This window comes from Poromitra crassiceps, assembly GCF_964638095.1.
Source record: "Poromitra crassiceps genome assembly, contig: HAP1_SCAFFOLD_323, whole genome shotgun sequence".
In the NCBI taxonomy this organism is placed as follows: domain Eukaryota; kingdom Metazoa; phylum Chordata; class Actinopteri; order Beryciformes; family Melamphaidae; genus Poromitra; species Poromitra crassiceps.
Window position 1 is genome coordinate 196,472 of NW_028152079.1, and position 21,869 is coordinate 218,340.

General features: G+C 43.1%; 1 protein-coding gene across 1 annotated transcript; it reads left to right on the plus strand.

Moving 5' to 3' along the window:
* Positions 1-8,757: 8,757 nt before the first annotated feature.
* On the plus strand, positions 8,758-15,335 carry LOC310771057 (uncharacterized protein; the record flags this gene model as incomplete). The annotated part of the gene is made up of 3 exons (XM_083663737.1): positions 8,758-8,870; positions 9,840-10,085; positions 15,076-15,335. Exons 1-3 carry the CDS (start codon positions 8,774-8,776, stop codon positions 15,333-15,335), a joined length of 603 nt encoding a protein of 200 aa, XP_083519863.1. The 5' UTR covers positions 8,758-8,773.
* Positions 15,336-21,869: the final 6,534 nt, after the last annotated feature.

A 21,869-nucleotide genomic window follows, 5' to 3' on the forward strand; every position in this document is an offset into this window, starting at 1 on the left:
ATTGTGGTTCAATCCCCTATAATAAAACAATATATGTTCAATGAATATGGAAATGATTAAGCATTCTTTTAATAACAATATCTTAAAGAAGAGGCCTTGCTGGATTACATGTGAGGGCTTACCACATTAACAGCTGCTTGAGATCACCTACAGAACAAATGAGAAACAATTTCATTCACAGCACAAAATTGTGGTATAGGCTATTATTATATGGCGTAACACACACACACACACACACACAGTATTTTACATAGATTAAAATATATTACTGAAAAATAGCTTACCTTGGTGACATTCCTCCCTTTGATCTAAAGATGGGATTTTGATTCCAAACTGTAACCCTATTTTGATATAGTCCATTGGTGCTTGGAGTAACTTCACCAAGATCTTTGACAAATATGTCACAGCCACATCCGCAAAGCCATTCAGAGTAGATATCAGATTCCCAGAGAGATGGAGACTTGACAATGCAGTGACAAACATGTCCTGGAAACCACTTAGGTCCACTGTTGGCAGTGCGTCCATACTGAGGTAGGATCTCAGGAAGCTGACTGGCTCTTCATCGCTGCTGCCAGTCTTCAGGCGAGTGCATGTCTGGGACCTCAGAGATGACAGGAACGTCAGAAATGGTTTACCCAATTCCAGAGCCACCGTCTTTGTCAGCTCTGCCTCCAGTCCGCAGTCCTCTCTCCCAGAGGAGATACAAACTAATGTCTTAGGGAGGTTCTCCATGAATCTCTCTCTCAGCATCGGCCCGAAGACCGCATACAATCTCCTCAGAACACCATAATATGAAGTCAAGTCAACATTCTCCAATATGGAAAAGGGACTGGGTTGCTCCTCTGAAGTGGGCTTCAGGTTGGTGCCACTCTTCGCCCTTGAATGTGTCGTTTTATCCTCACTGGATAATGAATGAATTTGCTTAATAAGTTTCTGGATGTCTTCGTGTAATTTGATGGACTCGTCAGAAGTTCTCATGATGTAGGTTTGCGAGCACACCTGCTTCACATCACATACAATCCCTGTGGATCATACAAATACAAACAAGGACATATTAGTAGGCTATAGAGGCTCACCATCAATATGACATTGTTGAGAAACTTTGTACATCTGGACATATTTTGATTTTTTTTAATTGCTTAACATTACAGGCTCAATGATGTGATGACAAAAAAAATAGCCTTGTATTAGTCAAATACAATTGATCCCCCCCCCCTATTATTTAGTCATAATATACCATGTGTGTATTTGTGTATAATATAGGATAATATATAGCCTATATATATATATATATATATATATATAACCAAAACTATTGTGTCAGGGTTAAAGTTTGCAAATAATCATGAACAGTTAGCCTACAGCTTCATTATAGGAACCACTTTTTACTCAAATTGAATATAGTCTGGTGCAAAGCATCTTTTCGCTTCCAGATCAATGTTATTCTTTGCACATCATGGTTAGGGCTGAACGATTTGGGTAAAAAATCTAATTGCGATTTTTCTGACTGATATTGCGATTTCGATTTAATTTCGATTTTTTTGTAATTCAAGTTTCAGTGCAATATTAACTGTAATAAATGTAAAACACAATGGAGCATTTGCCTACCATATTCAAACATCACAATCAACAAACTGCTTTACATTATAATGCAAGGATGAGAACTTTGATTGCTTCCAGCAACATTTATTTATTTGCTTTTCAAACAGCTGCAATTTTCTGTCTCAGTGTGAGACACAACTCAAGTCGTTTTTAACAATAAAACAAAAAACAATTCCAGCTTTGTTAATGTCTTTCTTTCCAAGACCTTTCAAACAAAAATAGGTAGCAGCATTTAAAATGTTACACCATACAATCAAAAGGCGAATTGAATAAAGTGCAGAACAAATAAAACCTTAATGCCATGCCACACTTAATGTGGCATGCCTTACGCAGCCTTCTTTCAAACCTTTCCACCGCCAATAAAAACAAAAAAATGTTGCCTGCGAAAAAACAAACTAAAAACATTTTTTAAATGTTTTTGAAACATGAAAAACACTGACTGGATTTTCACTACTACTGTGCACTGACTGGATTCTCTACAATGTAAGGGCAGCTATCTAACAACACTTGAAGTGCATGGCTTCAGCTGAACAAGCTGTGTTTTACCTATGTATCCAAATTAATTCTTTGATTTAAAACTTGTGACAAACCTTTACCCCTCCATTCCTCTCTCCCTCCAACACTCACAGATTTTTTGTCAAGAAAGCTAGCATGTTAACTTTAGCTGGTTTGAGACATGAACGTTGGCATGTGACTACATTACCACCAGCACCACTGAACACCGTTATGTGAGGCTGACAGACAGCGCTCACAACAGCGCACAGCAGCAGGGATGGGAGGGGCTGACTGACTGGGGGAGAAACATGGGGTAGAAAGGACTGTGTGCAAAGTAGCCTAATTTATAGACCGACAAACGTAACTGCTCCAAACTATTCTCTGTGGTTAACCTGACATCCCTACCACGCTTGCATTGGTGACTATCTTGACGGGTGTGACTGAGAGCAGTTAAATTAAAACTCCGGACCGTGAGGACTGCTGAGCAGCTCTGGAGTCTGTTTTTTGTTTTTTTACACGGTGTAACCGGTAACACCGGTGCTGAGACGTGTTTATTACCCGGTGGGAAAATGTCAACACCGTGGCATCCCTAGCAGGACACAACGAGTATCCCGGTTATGATGGGGTTTTTGTGTTTGCGCATCATGTAAAAATCATATCCTGATATCAGAAACCTAGATCAGCCCTTATGCCGCTTCTGAGAGAAACCGGGATACTGTTGCATGTAATGTATACATCTTATCCTGGTTTCTTACCGCTGCTGAATGCCTGCGCAGCTGCTGAATGCCTGCGCAGCTGCTGAATGCCTGCGCAGGCGCAGCTTCAGCCAAACGATGCAACAGAAAATGTCAAACACTTGTGGAGCGATGAGGAAACAGTTTTGTCTTTCAGTGAGGTGAGTAAAGCATTGAAATGCTGTGCAGAGGTGCTGCCTACAATGAAGGAAGGAAGCAGCGCGTGAACGGAGACCAGGCACCCGTGAAGAAGAGGGAATCCCAGGGAATCCCGCAGTGTCTTGGCCCAAAAAGGTGAATGACATCACGCACCAGATACGAGCGAGCATGCAGGTGATGTTTGTGTTGTAAACATCACAGGCGCCTGCGCAGATAGCATGCAGTAACCAGTAACCGGGATACTAGTACTTTATCATGTATACAGGGATATGAATTAGGGCTGTGAATCTTCACTGGCCTCACGATTCGATTATGATTCAGAGGGCTACGATTCAATTCGATTACGATTATCGATGCATCTTAAATCGATGCATCACTTTTTTTCCCCCCAACACATGATTTATTTTTTCTCACTGTGTGGCTACTTTTAAAATAAAGTGCATTTGGAATTGCATTGTATTATGATCCATAATTAAAATAAACAAATGCATGTACTTCCATTATATTTTCTTTGATTATAAAAAATAATAATAATAATCGATTTTTGGCATTTGTGAATCGATGCAGAATCGTGCACGTCCGCATCGCGATGCATCTTATAATCGATTTTTTTACACCCCTAATATTAACCCCAACCCAGCCTCCTGTGTAACCAACTACAACTGATATTAACCGCAAACCAGCCTCCTGTGTAATGAACTACAACTGATATTAACCCCAAACCAGCCGATATCTATATCGCGATATAGCCGAAAAATATCGAGATATTCTTTAGAGGCGATATCGCCCAGCCCTACTCGCTACCACTCGGGACTCACGAGGACTCACATTCATTCGGTTACACTCATTTCCAGCCCTGTTAGTGAGGAGAGTGAACTCCACTGTGTTACAGAGTGGGGCTTCAGGCTGCGTTCACAGGCAGCCATGATGTTCTGTGTTACAGAGTGGGGCTTCAGGCTGCGTTCACAGGCAGCCATGATGTTCTGAGTCTCAGGCCTGTAACAACAGACCTGCGGTGTGGTTTGTTGACCCAACCAACTACAGCAAACAAAGCGAAGTCTGCACTGATGCTCATATTCACTTCACTATGAACACCCTAGGCCCAAAGTGACCCTACTACTGGACTCATTTATATATTATATATATATATATATTGGCATAATCTCGCGATTGATCATTCACAGATGATTTTGTGTCAACCAAATGCAAACGTTGGGCCGCATGTTGTGCAATATGAAGACATTTTGGATTCAGGTGTGCCCACTGCCCAGTGGTGTAAATGTGCTCTATAAATAAAGTTGACTTGACTTTACAAATCCTGTAACACAGGATGTGACATAAGGGAGCGATATTGACCAACTTTTTAATTTTGCACTTCAATAGCCTATGTAACTTTACAGTCAATGTATGTAACTGCATCTCTTAGTCAAAGACGCCCTCTAGATGCCATCTGACAAAGCTTTTGATTGTTTTATTATTGTGCTTGCTGACAAGCAAGGCACAATCTTAAAGTCCGACATACTTATTATTACATTTATACATTCAATATTTGTACACGTTACTTTGCAGTAGTTAGTGCAGGCTAGTTAATTGTTGGAAGTAAGGTTTTTGAATTCTAAAAGGCTCACAGCACATGTTGTTTCTGACTTGGATTGATTAATCAAAATTTTCAAAATCTTTACTACTGTACTGTCCATTAATAGTGACATCAGGTGACTAGCTGAAATGTCAATTCTTATAGCAAATCTAGGTAAATTTCAGACTTTAACGTAGTGTCCTGTCTTGTCTGAAGTGAATACAAGTGACCTATATTTTTCAATCCTGTCTTTGAATAAAAGTTGTACATTGTGTTATACTTGAAAACCATGTCCGCTCCCTTATTTGTGTTCACAATTACAACAAATCTGTATGGTTTATCTGTTGGCATTAAACCGTGGTATTTCCTTGGGTGATATTCCATATTTGTCATTAAACCTAGCTGTTCACATCTGTGTTCACATACTAGTGTCGGAACGCTATTCTGGAATATCCTCAAATGAGTGGATATTGTTTCCAATTCCAATGTTCTGCTTGTATTTGAATCTTTTCATTTCCAGAAAATGGTTATAATGTAGATTAGATACTGACATAACATACATTTATTTACATGAAAATCTTTGAGATAAAAAAAACAAAAGAAATGCAATTTCTATAGCCTACTTGCACAAAATATATAAATTCAAGCACTTTCAATGACCCATGTCTATTTCCTTTTCTATTTTCAAGGCCTTATCCCCCCTCCCAAATTCACAAACTTTTCAAAGCTTTCAAGGTCAGCGGCAGAGGCCAATGAGCCTCAGCAGCAGGAGGAACAGCATGACGATGTAGCGGTTGAGGGCGGCGAACACGTACTCCTCAGGAGAGATGGCCCAGGATGAGCTGACTGTGCTGCTTTGCGGGGCTATAATTGAGAACTGAATAGCCACTGTAGATGGGCCGAGTTAACATGCCTCCCCCTCGCCCCCAAAAGACGGTGCAACCTGGCAGAATCCAGCTTCAAAAGGCTGACAGGTGGTATGTGAAGACATATTTTAAATAGGGTCTTAATTCTACTGTGTGGCTGATACAATTAAATGCAGGTACTTTCAATCCATTCCCCAAAATCAGCTATGAAACATACATCTAATATCTCTATTGTCTGTCTGGTATATCTATTTATCTTTATTATCTAAAATTTGAGACATTTAAATTTTTCTATAGCAAAGTATACAGCGTTGTGCCGAGTCGGGCGGCCATGGCATATAAATACAGTCAAACCTGAACTACATTCAATAATACAATCAGTTACCAGGTAAGCGTACACAGATAAGGAAAAAGTGTATTGTTGAGATTCACAAATGTGAATGTGCATGAAGTAACACAGGGGCAAGCAAAACCTTTATGGAGCAGCGTGTTCTTGCCTCACCTTATTGGCTCATTCTCTTTCAACGGAAACATGTTCTAGCTCCATCTCAGAATAGGCCCTTTTCACAGCAACCATTTTGAGGCTCTTGATTCCTGCTCTACCACCTCAGAGATCCAACACCCACCACCTGACCCAATCTCATGCACTCACACAGCTAATCGTCAACCAGCTGGTGAAATTAACAGATAGAGAGAGGGAGTGGCCTACCTTTCCTGGCCACCACATCAGCATCAATGATGGGGCATCCGAGCTCCCGCAGCATTGAAGACACTGTGCTCTTCCCTGAGGCGATACCGCCGGTCAGTCCCACCAAAAACATCTGGAGGCAAAGGTCAAAGGTCAGGATGTTACCAGAATCACTATCCATATTTACGGTCGGTGGTTCAAAGCCAAAGCCACACAAAAAACTGGAAAAATATTGTCTATTTTGTTGTATTATTAAAAACATAATAGCCTCAAACTGAGAGAGAAAAAAGTCAGAGCATGGTTAAAAATACCTGCATACAAGAAAAATACACATCTGCAGATTAACAGGTTGTGCATTTGATGTATATAAAAAAAAATAGATCCACACATAATAGTGTCTATTAAAAGCAAATGAAAGGGGATACATTTACAAAAACAGAGTATGGGAAATAAGTAGAAATCTGTGCAAAAGGGTCTGTTGTACTGCTGTGGTAAGGCTTTAATAATAAGAAGATATAAAACAAGAGCGGCTCAAAGCCATCTATAACTTAATTGGGGGCTAGTGGACTGGACTGGTACATTAATTTCTAGAACATCTAGTTAGGGGCCATAGTGCAGCATGCTGTGTAACGTTACATTGAACAATATAATTCTATTCTGGAGTGGAAGAGGATTTAGGAATGCATTATAACCATCTAAAATGAGGAAAAAACAACACCAAAGCCTAACTGGGAAACATATTGAGGAAATCTTTTAAAACTGTAAATAAAAGATTGTCAGTGGGTAAAGCTATGCTGAACAACAACCCTGTTGAGTTGATCGGAAAAACTGTATGTAAATAATGTATGTGACTAGTTACTGAATTGTTACTTTCTCATGCTACCAGGAGGCAACACGCCCTCTGCTGTAAAAGTAACGTTACTACACAGCTGATGTTGGGCTCAGCAGCCAATTTATGGTGTCAGACTTGTTTGAGAGATTTGGAAAGTTATCGTTAGGTGGAAGGTTGTTCTTGGTTCAATGGGTATCTAAAACCCCGAGGCTTAACGTTAACAGAGCCTTACTTAATTTGTAATTAAATTCAAAAGCATTGTGACACTTTACTGTTTAGAGACTAGGGTTATTTGACCCTGCTTTCCAAATAGATAATAACAAATTAGCCTTTTCGCCTTACCTTATACGTGCGGCACTCCCTAACGTTAGTTGAACTGAAATTACAATGGAAATCCGTGCAGAGGAGCCAGAGTGGGGAGGCACTTAGTAAACAAGTAAACAAACAAGCTTGCTAAACAAGCTAGCGTTAGCACAAGTGTATAGGTCAATACGACCACATGTGAGCAAATTATGCCGCAGCCATTTCCACCTCGAAATAAAACAATATGCAGCCAGGTGAACAGGTTTAAATGACGCGTATTTCTTAAAACGGCTATCTAGAACGTTGAACTATAACGCATAGTCGAGTCGACTGCAGTGCTAACAACCTAGCGCTAGACAGAAGCTCGCATCACAAACAATCTTTCCACAGTGGTCGATATTGAGCTATTACGGACACCGTAGCAAAGAGCGTGGAAGGAAAGAGAGTCACTCCGGCTATTTTTGGAAACCGAATGCGCCTCGCAGTGGTCAGTTGCGGCAGCGCTGGCCCCAATAATCAGCCTCTCTAAACAATAACTCAATGGGAGAACACTCTAAACTTCGGGGATTCACATCTTTTCCGGGCGTACTGCAAATATTGATTGAAGTGGTGTAGTGCAGGGATGTAAAACAACAACCATATTGTTGAAATTAAGCAAAATGGAAGAATTTTTGTCGATGTAAATCGTTCATTTAGAATGTTAAGTTGCAGAACGTCTTGTTTTCCAGGTTTGATGGTCATGTCTCGAACATTCCCAGCAGCACTTGAACGCAACTTAGCTGGAGCAAAGAGTGTTGAAGGCAAGAGTAGATATACTACTTTTTTTGGAAACAGCTCTGCCGCCATTTTGGTCTGAAAAAACACCCGCTTGGCCAATGGGACAACAGCAGAGAAACATGACAGCCAATCAGAAGTGTCTCCTCCAGGACAAAATGGCGGATTTCTGTGTTGATGTTGCAATGGAACAACAATATTTATCCAATCCCTCGTATGTAGCTTTAAGTTCTTTGGCTGTAGGAACATGTTCTCCTCGCTGTAGTCGGGTTGCATTTCCCATCAAACACTCTGCCATTTTCACGGATATAACGCCAGCTCCTACCTGAGCCTTCACGTGAAGTGAAGACGCTATCCGATACGCAACATCCTCGATACGGCTCTGGTTAGATGAAGGCAGGGGGGACTGATGATTGGTTAAAGTTAGGGTAAGAATATCGGTCAGCCAATCAGAGGCAGAATAGGGCGGGCTCACCCTGTGACAGACTCGAACTACGGCAAGCCGCGAGTTATGGAAATATAAGAAGTGACAGGGGAACATTTATGAGCGTGTGAAATAGCAAGTGTGGCGTGTGCGCGTGTGAAGAGGTTAAATTGCGTGACTCTCACTCTCAATGGGTGAGACTTGGCAGCTCTGGCCCTTGTCTACTCGTGCTAGCTAGCACTGCTAGCTGTGTCTGTCTCAGACGTCCTGGCTGCCCTGTGTTCTTTGATGAGCGGGTGTTTTTGAACCAGGAAGGCCACATGGAGACCCAGTTCATCCACAGAGACGCTGTGCTGCAGTTTGGCCACAGAGGAGACCCTCCTGTTAACCCCTGCATCACCACCTTCCTGCTCATGGGTATGGCTTTGAGCTAGACACTGACAACTATCTATTCCAGGGCTTTTCAAAGTCTGTGACTGTGTGATCCCCCCCAGACAAAGCTTGGGAAAAAGGCGCCCCCTCGCTCCATTCCTGGATGCCTATGGGATGTTCATGATGATGTAATTTTATCCCATATACAGCCTGATATTGCTGTTAGTGTTATACGTCAGACTCATCAGACTACACCAAATACATAACAAGATTTAATTTGTTTCCGACTCTGGAAATGTAGGGGAAAACAGTAAAATTCCCCCCAAAATGACGGTATCTCTGAACTATCTTTAACCAAATCACATACATTTAAGCTATTCTATGTGATCTCCGTTTGATAATTAATGTAATAACTAATTTAATATCTTTTCACTTCCAATCGCTGAGCCTCCCCTGAAACTGCTTGGGGATGCCCGCATCCTACTTTGAAAACTCTGATCTATTCTATTCTATTCTATTCTATTATGTGTTGGGCAAGTTACTTTCAAAATGTAATGGTAACTTTCATTTGAAATTAATGTTTCTTTACACTGTGTATTAGAGTAAACTTATTACATTACTTTTGCATTACTTTCACCAAAAGAAATGCAAAAGTACAACAGCGCTGGTTAAAAGCTTGGGTAACACAATGTGAGAGCCTTATTCAAGGTTCCAGACTCACTTTTTTCACCACTGTCCCGGAAACCGTATGAAAAAAGAATTTCACCCATCCTCAAGTCAGTGTAAACTGTACAAAATTCAAAATGTTATCCTTTTACTTTGTTATTGTCATCTATTGGTTATTTGCATAAAAACCACACAATTCAAATCATTAGGAAATAAAATGTTGTATTTTTATTTAAATATTTGCTTTGGATTATCTACTGCATTTTTAGTTTACATTGATACATCTCTCCTTCAAACAACTGTATTTACTCAACTTTCTCTATTCTATTCTATTCTACTCTCCTGCAGTGTCTAAGGTGGACCTGCAGGGGTATGTGGAGGGGGTGGATGAAGAGCAGCTGGAGTGTGAGCTGCGGTGGTTCAGCACAAGGGGCATCCAGGTGTGCTGGCCGGGCCATGGGGCCCAGGACTACGACCTGTGGTTCACCTGCACGCTCAGACACAGCCAGGGCCTGTTCACCCTCACAAGCTTCCTCAGGCACACCCTCGTGCAGGAGGACTACCTCAGCCAGCCCGTCATCGGGGACAGAGACGGTCGGTCTGGGTGCCTGTTTGGGGGGGAGGGGAACTGGGTGGAATAAGGTGATCCTCCGACGCGCTATGTCCTGCTGGTGAAACTCCTCGCTGTCAGGTGAAAACAAGCGGCTGACGACTGCACATGTGTCGGAGGAAGCATGTGCTAGCATGTGCTGCTGCAACTCTCCCCACTAGAGACCAACATATCTGCCTGAATATAATCCAGTTGAGAGAACAAAACAAACATTTCCCCTTTGAATAAATGTCTTCAAAGCAGACTGCCGTTTGTAATTGGTACTTTTAATCGATTTAGATCAGCCTTGATAGCAGCGTCTATCGCAGTCACCATTGTTGTTTGGTCCGACAGCTTGACAACAGCGTTAGTCCCACCCTTTGCGCTGTTTATTGATGCTGATTGGCTAATCTGTTTATTGATGCTGATTGGCTAATCATTAGTCCCCCTCGGCGATCATTGGACAAGTCACTTTTTCAACTTTGGAAATCACTGTTGCATCTCCCAATGCATGTACAGTGGTAGACGGATCAATAAGCGTCTTTTACCGCAACGCGGCGTTAATTCTGTTTGCCGTTAGTATGTGGTATCAAAGTGGGACACTAGGGGGCGGCAGTGCACAACTACCTACAGTACAGTATATGCAGCAAGCAGGGAGGCTCTCGCTCTCAGCCTACGAAAATCAAATCAATCAATCGTGTTTTGTCTCCCCTTGATGATTAAAGTCCCTGGAAACCAAATCCACAAACGAACTATTAAATTAACTATTAAATGTAGGGTCTTATGTGAGTAACTGTGTGCCTCTGAAAAGAGAGATAATTACTTTCAACCCTAACCCCGAAAATCGACACTTTTCTACAAGGTCTGGATTTCCATTTCCTCATTGAAGAGAGCGGAGCGCGCGGTGCTAAAATGAATTAATGATCTTATCACGTCATAAGATTTACTCGAATCACACTAAATGCACACGCGCACACACACACTGACACACACAGCAGCGCTGTGCACTCGCCGCTGTGTGCGGCGAGTGTGTTCGAACACACGTATTTCCCTATTATTATTATTATTATTATTATTATTATTATTATTATTATTATTATTCCTTTGTGTGACATTTGTGCATTCCTGCTGAATATTCTACATGCAGAATAAAATCACTTGCGATGGGGGGTGGAATGTTTCATGTACTCTGCCAACAGTATCCTTTGTGTGTGTATTTGTACATTGTTACTACAAATAACAGCAGTGGCTTGACCGGCGCGCGGCCGCATCCCTTAAAGCAATAGCCTAGAGAGAAGTCTGTAATCAACCGCATTAAAACTACTGCGCACTCCACGGCAATTCAGCTCCTTTTATTTGTTCCCTCTAGACTATAGCAGTATGGCTTGTAGCCTATATACTGGCCCTGGTGGCTCAGTGGTAGAGCCGTCGCCTCGCAGTCAGAAGGTCCTGAGTTCGATTCTCGCCTGGGACACTGCGGGCGCTGTGGTTGTGTTCCCCCCATATCTTCAGTGCCTACTGCCCAGGTGGGGTATCTCGTCGTAAGGGCCTTTCTGTCTGTGTGGAGTTTGCATGTTCTCCCCGTGCTCCCCCAGGGGGGTTCCTCCGTATATAACCCCCCCCCCCATTAAAAACATGCAGAAGATCAGATCGTCATCGTCATCCGACCAGTGACGACAACATCCGAAGTCGGTCCCCGGGCGCTGTACGAGAAAGCGACCACTGCTCCTGGCCTGCCCCCCGGAGGAAAGGACAAAGCCAGGATGGGTTAAATGCAGAGGACAAATTTCACCGGCCACCGTCAGCATGTGTGTGTTTGTGGCCCTCCGTGCATGTGTTGATGTGTAACCGTGTGACAATAAAAGACGGGCTTGTCCGTCTAAAATCGTTTTTTTTTATTGTTTATTATTATTTATTTTATTTGTGTATTTATCTATTTGTTTATTCAGCAGCTAAAAACGATTTTTTATGGCCTTGCTTTATTCGTATTTAGTACAGCTGCAGAGGGCCATAATAATAATATAGGCTAGGCTACCATAAAAACTATAATATATGTTTTATTATAAATATCTGTATTATTATAAATAAAATAAATAACTCCCATAGCCTACACCTTAATCAAGAGGTGAGAGTAGCTACTTTATTTATTTGTCATCTGGTTCTCGGCCACGCTGGCCGCCCGTCACGTCGCTCAACAGGCACAGCAGCGTGCGCAGAGCCTGCGGTTCTCGTAGGGGAGCTGTGTGTGTGTGTGTGTGTGTGTGTGTGTGTGTGTGTGTGTGTGTGTGTGTGTGTGTGCGCGCGCGCCGTGCCCATTGTCTGAAAACATATTTTTATCAAACAATATAGGCCTTGAAAGCCACAGATTTTATATATAGCCTATTGTAATATAGGCTACTGTAGGCCTATTCTCATCGGGACTGCCGCCCCGGACTGCCCCGTTCCTTTATTTACATTTCAATAGGTTGGCCACATGAGACAATAGACAGGGTCTAGGGTCTAATAGGGGTGAAACATTCCACCCTCCATCCCCCTCCCCTAATTCCAGTCTCCAGTGTCCCTGCAGAGCCACAGCAAGTTGTGGAAAGGGTTTGGAGGCCTTCAACTTTGCACATGCAGCGGAGCAGTTCAATGCAGTGAAGTCCCGACGCAAATAAATGCTAAACGAAAACGGGCAGAACCGAGCAGCCAGCCACTTTATTAAAAAAATTTTTTACAAGTGATTCTTCATTTATTAGTTTTCAAGTTATTTAATTTCACGTTCTAGAGACATTCTAGGCATGCCAGACAGTGCATGTATTTACTTAGGTGCCCAATAATGCTGCTATAGGCTATTTGTTTAATTTATTGTTGCTTGCTGAGTTTGCACTTTGCAGTTAGGCCAAAGGCCTTTAATAGGCTACATTCAGCAGTCAGACACCTCAGGCTATCATTGAAAATGTTTTTAATTAGGCTACATGAATAAACAAACGTCTTCAGTCAGGGTTCCATAAGTCTCTACTCTTCCTTCATGTTCACTTGTCCGACTATCCCAGAAACTGAGAAAATGTAAACATAAAAATATACTTCTAAAATATAGAATAATATATAAATAATAAACAGAAATAAAAGAAACAAGCTTGTTTCCGTACAAGAACACTTTTTATTTGCAAAAACACAACCCTGTGCACATTGGGAAAACCTTCATCATTTATCGTAAAATAAATAGACTACAAAACTAATTATGCAATTATCTTAAATAAACGAATTAAGCATGTATCAAACTTCAGGAATTGTTGTAACAAAACTAAGGTGTTTCGTAACAAGATCACTTTCTATTTGCAAAAAGACAACCCTAGTGGGACATTGGGAAAACCTTCATCATTTCACACACAAAAATAAAAATAAATTAGCCTGGTAAAATTAACCAGTAGATATTGCTGTGTAAAATAAATACAAAACGAATTATGCAATTATCTTAAATGAATTAAGCTTGTATTAACGAACTTCAGGGATTTAAACAACACAAGCCCACCACACGATCTTATAAACTTAAAGGAATTCGAAATTAAACATTTTGGGCTTGGTTAAATAGGCTATAGGCCTTTAGCCATTAGCCTTTTTGCTTCGTTTTACCATTACAGGTTTCTGGCCAAGAATACCAACAGCTTTACCTTTTCGGGCAATAATTTGCTTCGGAGTGGCATTGCAACAATCCCTGCTGTGCTGAACACACGCTCGGATGGTACACTGGTGGCACAAATACACAAATATTTCCCTGCCAAGCCGGCCATGAGTGGCAGCCGTGCCTGGTTATCTTTCCACCAGGCTAGTGGGTTTTCTTCTCCATCGATCACAGGTTCCTGGTCATCTCGACTTTGGCTCTCTGATCATAGGGACCGCGGCTGCTGCTGGGGAAGCTTTCTTTTTCTTTGGCACAGCTCCAGACGTGGAAGCACCTGACTCGTCTTCTTCACCCTCCACTCTCACGCGTGCAGCGGGGCCGACTGCTGCCACAATCTCTGCTACCAGCTCAGCTTGGGTATCACTTAGATCGGTGGGATCCATGTTTTCCGCCCGGTATCTTGGGTCCAGAAGAGTTACTTTCAGCATAATCCTCTGGGTTGCGTCATATTTCTGCTGCATCTGCTCCAGGATGACTCGCAACACCTGCCCCTGCATGCATCCAGACATGTCCAGACATGCCCACCATCCCCTCCTTCCCTCTCTCTGCTGGATGGCGCTAGTCTTACTTTCAGTTTCAACACCTGCCCCGCATATGACACGAATAACACGTCGTTGCACGTTCCAATTCTTTCATACTTTTGGTAAATGCGATCAGCGGTATGGTGACACTGTATGTGATCACAGCCTAACAGAACGGTGTGCCCCTTGAACGTCCCGTCAATGAAACTGGCCACGATGCCCAGGAAGCTGTGCCCTCTCCTATTTGTCCAAATGTCAGCTGACAAGACAAATCCATCACCCTTTTCTAATAGCGCCCGCAGTCCATGTAAATCATTTTGAAAAATGATATATCCAGCTCCCTTTTTCTCGCTGCTGTCACGGTTGGGCAATGAAGAAACTCTCAGATCTCCGTTTCTCTTTCTCTGCTTGTTGTTGGTTCGCCTCGCTCTCTATAAATAAAACATATTCAGACGGTCCGAAATTAAATTAACATTACAGGCTACTTTTTGCATGATAGCCTACATTTTTATTTTATTTTAACGCTATATTGGGGCCTATTTAGCTGCCGTAATTACCTTTTGTTTTCTTCCCGGCGCGCCCTATTGTGTCACATTCACCTGCAACACTTGATCTCAAGGATGCTCACAGATGACACCTGGTGGTCAACGGTGCAACTACACCTCAATTAGTTTTAATGCCGCCGCGCGTCAATACACAGCTTGCGGTAAGGCACGCTTATTGATCCGTCTACCACTGTATTGGCAAACCGTTATAACCCTTGTTTAAAAGTGTATCTGTGTGCTTCTGTGTCATCATGTGCTTTTCCAGCCACCATGGTTCTACAAACCATTTCTCCATGGGTGCGAGCGAGCCTACAGTCCCAACAGAAGCTCCAGTGCCAGTTTGCCATCGACCACCGGGGGCCGAACGTCAACGTGGAGTGGTACCGGCAGCATCGCGGGGAGAGGACCAAGCTGTTCAGCTACAGCAGCCGGTCGGGGCAGACGCAGGGCACCGGGGTCAGGCTGAAGGGCCTGGCCGGGGGGGGACGCCTCCTTCACCCTGCCCCTCGTCAAGATCTCAAATAAGGGGACGTACGCCTGCTCTGTGTCGGTGCCTGCGCTGCTCGGCAGTCTGGACATCACTCTGAATATCCAAGGTGAGAGAGGGTCACAGAGAACTCGGGGGTTATGGTCAATGGTAGTAATGTTGCATTTAGGGATGTCGAAAATCATAATTTTTCTTGACCGACAACCGACCCTCATTAGCCGACAATTGTCGGTTAACCGAGAAGATTAAAATGCGCTATTTGACTGTCTGTGACACATTAAACTATTACAACAAATGCTTGATTTTCCCCTCATTATAAAGCGTTTATTTTTTACATCTACAAGCAGAAAAAAACACATTAACAAAACGAGAAGACAAGTTGAATCCTCCAGCACACTAAACAAAAACATTCCTCCGATAGGCTATGAGATAGGCTATGATAGGAGCTGCACGCATTGCAGAAGGGGGAAATACGGAGGAAAAACCCCATACTCACGCTCACAATTCTCAAATGAATTATCTTACTGCAGGTGTCAGAAATAGTCTAATAAAACCAGCAGAAACTAATTTTAAAAGCTCAGAACGAAACGTGTCGCTAATTGAACGAATTTCCACTTTGAAGAGCACATCGACACTGCCCCAAGCCTCCACGCTGCAGGGCGCACTGACGAAGCGCTTATTGCTCTCTCCTCCTTCTGACATTCTCACTAATTCAACAGTGGTTTACCTGCTTTTGAGATCTGCAAAAAATAGTTTGCTTCTCTCTCCACCCTTCTCCCTCTCTCTCTTTATCTGCGACGAGGGCTGTAGGTGGCTATTATGCTCTCTGTGTGTCCGGCTGCACGTCATGACGAGTGCAGCAAGTCCGCACACTGACAGCTGTCAGCATTGCGGGACTCGGGAGGATGAACAAATGAAATAAAGCAGTCTGTCCAAACTTTTTACCGATCTAATATGAGATGCAGAGAAATAATTATATATTAATAGCCGATGTGTTTAGAAGAGCATTCTCACTCTTGCTGTAATCGTTGTGGGATTATTACACCTGAGAGACAGACAGACCCGGGGAGAACTCAATTTACGGTAAAAGTGTGGATTCCTCAGTGAATCGATGTGGAAGACGCAGCTTGTTTTGAAACACGTCATTGAAAGTAACCTCATGGTTTCATGACAGCGGCTGGAACACAGAAGGAGCATGACTGACAGGCTCGCTGTAGGCTGCACAGGGCAGGGCGTCTTCTCCCGTCTGGTCAAAGCAGAGGGGAGGCAGGGGTGTGGCGCATGTGTGGAGCTGAGTTTATCACAGAGCACATCTCGCACGCGGGGGGAGAGGCGGACAGTGAGAGGGGCAGTTTTTGCATTTGGAAAAGCCTTTCTCTAAATGAATGTTGTTCTGGCAGTGGCAGGAGCTTTTAATTCCTATATAATGCGGCTACAGTAACTACTTAGGCTACGTTAACATTGTTGCTTACTGCGAAGGAGGAAAAAAACACCATATTGGCAACACGTTGTATGCCAATTTAATATGCAAATTAACCGTTTGACCGACATGCTTAACCGACCAATGACGTTGTCGGCGGTTAAACGGTTAACCATCGACATCCCTAGTTGCATTCAGGTGCTCCTCGGATGGTCCTATTTTCCGAGAAACCCAAATGCATGTGTACAACATTGCAGATTGTAGCTTGCTATCTAACCATTGTCTAACCTAGAGAGCCACCTGTCATCTCAGAAACATGGGGATGAATGCATGCTTATAGCTATGCTGTGCGGTGACGAATGTTGCTGCTGCTTATCCAACATTAGATGAGCATGAATTCATCTTCTGCTCCCTTCGACCTCAGATCCCTGCTCCAGATACTCTCTGACCTCTCTGCTGGAGAGGGTACCACTGCCCGGCAGGACGAGCACATCTCCTGAAACCTGGGTGACACAGTGCCTCCATTCGGATGAGCTTTCTCCTCTGGTAACTATACATCAAACTATACATACATCAAACTATACATCAGATCAATCAATCAATCAATTTTTATTTAAAGTGCAAAATCACCATGAAGCATGGTCCCAGTACACTTTACACTTAAAAAAGAGCATAGGACAAAGTATAACAAACAATGCTCTAAAAATGTATGTTAAAAGGATGTTTACAAACAAAACAAACACAAGTGAGGGCCACATTAAAAAACAACAAGTTAAAAGGGGTGTTCGAATACAAATAAATGAATAAAAACTAGTAAAACAGTAAAACAGCCACATTAAAAAAACATCCCAAATAAAAGGGGTGTTTTAAAATGTGACAAACCCAACCGTAGTTTTAGGGAAGGCCGTAGTGCAGAGAAAAAAGGTGTGTTTTCAGTCTTGATTTAAAAATGTCAACTGAACTAGATTCCCTAACATATAGTGGAAGTTTGTTCCACAGATAGGGGGCGCGGTAAGCAAAGGCTCTCGAACCAACCGATTTCTTAACCACGGGAATGGCTAGAAGACCAGCATGGAGAGAGCGGAGGGGGCGTGCCGGTACATAAAGTGTAAGAAGTTCTAATAAATACGGTGGTGCACAGCCAGCCTTATATGTTAAAAGAAGAACCTTAACATCAGCTCTAGCATATACTGGTAACCAGTGAAGCGAGGCCAGAATGGGAGTGATATGATTACATTTTCTAGTCTTAGTCAATATTCTAGCTGCAGCATTCTGTACCAGCTGAAGACTTCTCGTATCACAACTAGGGAGGCCAGAGAGAAGACATTACAGTAATCAAGTCTAGAGGAAACTAATGCATGAATTACAGTTTCGGCATCGCGCAGAGATAAAATAGAGTGGATTTTGGCAACATTACGAAGATGAAAAAATGATGTCTTGGTAATAGCTGCTATATGAGACTGGAATGATAAATTAGAATCAAAAATCACTCCGAGGTTTTTAACAGTAGGACTTTCAGGGACAATACAGCCATCAATATTTACACAAAAATTCTGGAACAATTTCTCATGTTTAGTAGATCTAATAACTAATAACTCTGTTTTAGAAGCATTTAACTCATTGAGTGCCAAGGACGGGTATGTTCGTCATTTCGTTTAGTAACGTAGAGTGCCAAGGACGAGTATGTTCGTCAATTGCGTTTTTTGACGGTGGGACGTGGATCAAAGCCAGATCCATCTCCTGTAAAATTTTGGGGCATGTTGAATGTGTATAACCTATTTTACCGACCCATTAGGTGGCGACAGTGCTCTCCAGATTAGAGAAAGTTGAGTAAAAACAGCAGAAAAAGCCGTGATGAAACCATTCTCATGCTTTTCGCTGTCGCGCTGGGAGCCTGGCGCACAACGGTGGGGGGCTCCGAAAATAGACTCTGGGTGCAGCACACTTTGAAACGCGCAGCAGAAAGCCCAGAAAGCCCAGAATCGGACGCAGCTTCATCCCAGCTCACAACCGAAACCCCAGAAACGAGCGAGGCGAGCCCGATCCAGACTCCCCCGACGAGCGGCGGCCATCCGAACGTGGATCCGCAAGCAGCAGAGAAAAAACTATTTTTTTTAAAAACGATTTAAAACGATTTTCAGACGGTAGCCCGTCTTTATTGTCACACAACACACTACAACACATGCACGGAGGGCCACAACACACACATGCTGACGGTGGCCGGTGAAATTTGTCCTCTGCATTTAACCCATCCTGGCTTTGTCCTTTCCTCCTGGGGCAGGCCAGGAGCAGTGGTCGCTTTCTCGTACAGCGCCCGGGGACCGACTTCGGATGTTGTCGTCACTGGTCAGATGACGATGACGATCTGATCTTCTGCATGTTTTTAGTGGGGGGGGGGGGTTATATACGGAGGAACCCCCCTGGGGGAGCACGGGGAGAACATGCAAACTCCACACAGACAGAAAGGCCCTTACGACGAGATACCCCACCTGGGCAGTAGGCACTGAAGATATGGGGGGGAACACAACCACAGCGCCCACAGTGTCCCAGGCGAGAATCGAACTCAGGACCGTCTGACTGCGAGGCGACAGCTCTACCACTGAGCCACCGTGCCCCTTAGAGCCCCTTAGAGACTCGCCTGACAAGCAGCAGAGCGAGCAAAGCCACCAGAGACACACCCACGGAGGAGGAGTTTGCAGTAAAGGGGGGTGGGGGTGCTGTTATATTGAAGGAAATTACTGTTCAGATGTTTCAGGTCAGAAAATATTAGTTTCAGAGTGAGTGATTTGCTTGAAATGCTTAATTTCACAAAAGGTTCAATATCTCAGCTTCTAGATGGAAACGCGTGTTTTTGCTGTTTTTGACCTATCTTCTCCGGCTGATAACTAAAGAACGGGAAAAGATATCAATAAACTTTTTTTTGCTGCTGATACAATAGAGTCTCGTCGTTCTTTGTGCGTGTTCAGTGTTTACATAGTAATATCACACAATATTCTGTGGGCCTCGAGAAATCACTGAAAACGCTCTGAAACTCTGGCACTGGGAGCGTCCGTTCTCCAAAAGTGGTTGGCACTCAATGAGTTAATAACAAAAAATTTGAACCCATCCAGTTTTTTATATCTAACAGACATGCTTCTAAATGTCTGAGTTGGGAGAGATCATTTGGCTTTATGGCATATATGGCATATATAGCTGATCATGAGCAGATTATCATATAGTATCAGGCCAGGGGGTTGTTCTGTCTGACTGACTGACTCCCTCTCCTCTGTCTGTAGCAAAGGGCCTTCAGAATGTCCTTTCAGTGGCCAATGAAGAGGGCGTGGCACGACAAAACACACAGAAGCGTGGAAACCCTGTTCTTAAAGGTGAGATGTGCGTTTACTGCTTAAAGGAGGACTTACCCCCTAGATATGTATTAGAACAGTGATTTGAAAATACCTATGGAAAAAACCAAGAAATGACATATGCTCTTGTCTATACTGGACTCTTTGGCTGTGTTGAAGTCAAGATTCTTTTTCGGAAATCGACGCCATTACAGTTTGCCTACTGCCTCAAAAATAATTTATTTGAGAGGGGCCATATCTTTATAAATATCAACAACTAGCCAACGCTGGTGGCCTGTTTGGAAAGAGCTTTGCTCACAATGGTTGATAGTTATATCAATTTGGTAATTCAGTGGCGAACTAGAAATTTAATTATTTTTCTGCATGTATCTCTATGGCAGTGTGTTAAACTACGTTACGAGAGCAAAGTGACGTGGGCTCGTTACAGCAGCACACCGCACAATACAACAAACCCCCCGTTCTGGGGTAACACAATGCGAGATTTCTCTACGTCATTCCCTCGTCCAAGTTGCCATATAGTCCCTTTTTCATTTTAGTTTGGGGACTTTTCGTGATTCTTGTTAAAAGTTGTGCAAAAGTTTTCCTCTCAGCGCAGTGCAGGCTGCCTGCGCCTCCTCCCTCCTGCCAGACCCCGGCTGGTGAAACAGCCTGCTGCATGCATGGGGCGCTCTAACCTCACGCAGCAACAAACAAACACAGACAAAAATAGCTGGTGTGCGATTTAGAGAATACAGTCTGAGATTGGGTACAGGATTGAGGGAATCCCGCATCTGTTTGCGAAGGTGCGACTGGACAGGACGCTTTTCACAGACAGGCACAGTAGTCAGAGCGAGGCGAGTGTCTCTCAGGGCTACTCAGGGCACAGCTGCAGATCTCTCCTCCTCCTCCTCCGCGCATTCAGTCTGTCCAAAATCATTACCGATATAATCTCAGTAGGAGGGATGCAGGGAAATATGATAGTAGCCGATGTGTTTAGAGAAGCTTTGTCACGTTGTCACGTCGTAGTATAGCGTTATATTTTACATGTGCGCTAAACTGCGACCATATTTGTTTGCGGAAATATCAGACTGCTCTCTCTGCTCTCAGAGCACAGAGAGCTCTGCTCTGCTGCGCGCGCCTGCGGAGCTTGGAGCTAGTGCATGAGGTTTACAGTACGACTCTCTCCCGCATGCCTGGGCTGGAGACAGCTGCTTCCAACTCGGACTGATAATATATACATCATCATTCGAGCTTATCCAGGTAAGATATTAATAAAGTAGTGACACATTCAGCGGGAAACTAACTATAATTAAGACATGTGCCAACTTTGACGACGTTTGGTTCAGTATTTTAAGAGCAAACTTCAATAAGAATAGGCTTGGAGTTCTGAGGAGCCGAAAGGGTACAGGGGGGGTAGGGGAGTAATTATCTTGAAATCCCATAGTCTTTGGGGGCACTGTGACGTCAGTGTGCCCCTAATCTCCCATTCATTTGAGAAAAGAAAAAAAAGCAGTGTTTGACCCTTAGAGGGCGCTTATGCCAGTTATGCTGCTGAAAAATGATACAAATGGTAAAATGGCAACAGTTTGGTGTCAAATGTGGAAATTCTGACCAGAATTCTTCACACATCACCCCCAAAGTCATATATAGTTTTTGGAGGTAAGTTCTCCTTTAATCTAAGACCTATTTTAGATTTTATTTATTTTATTTTATTTATTTATTTATTTCAGGGACAGTGCAACATTAATGAACATTTGCATGTAAATGTGCCGGATTATAGCCTTAGCTAATTTCCATCCATAGTCCCTCGACAGGTGAGGTACAAAAAG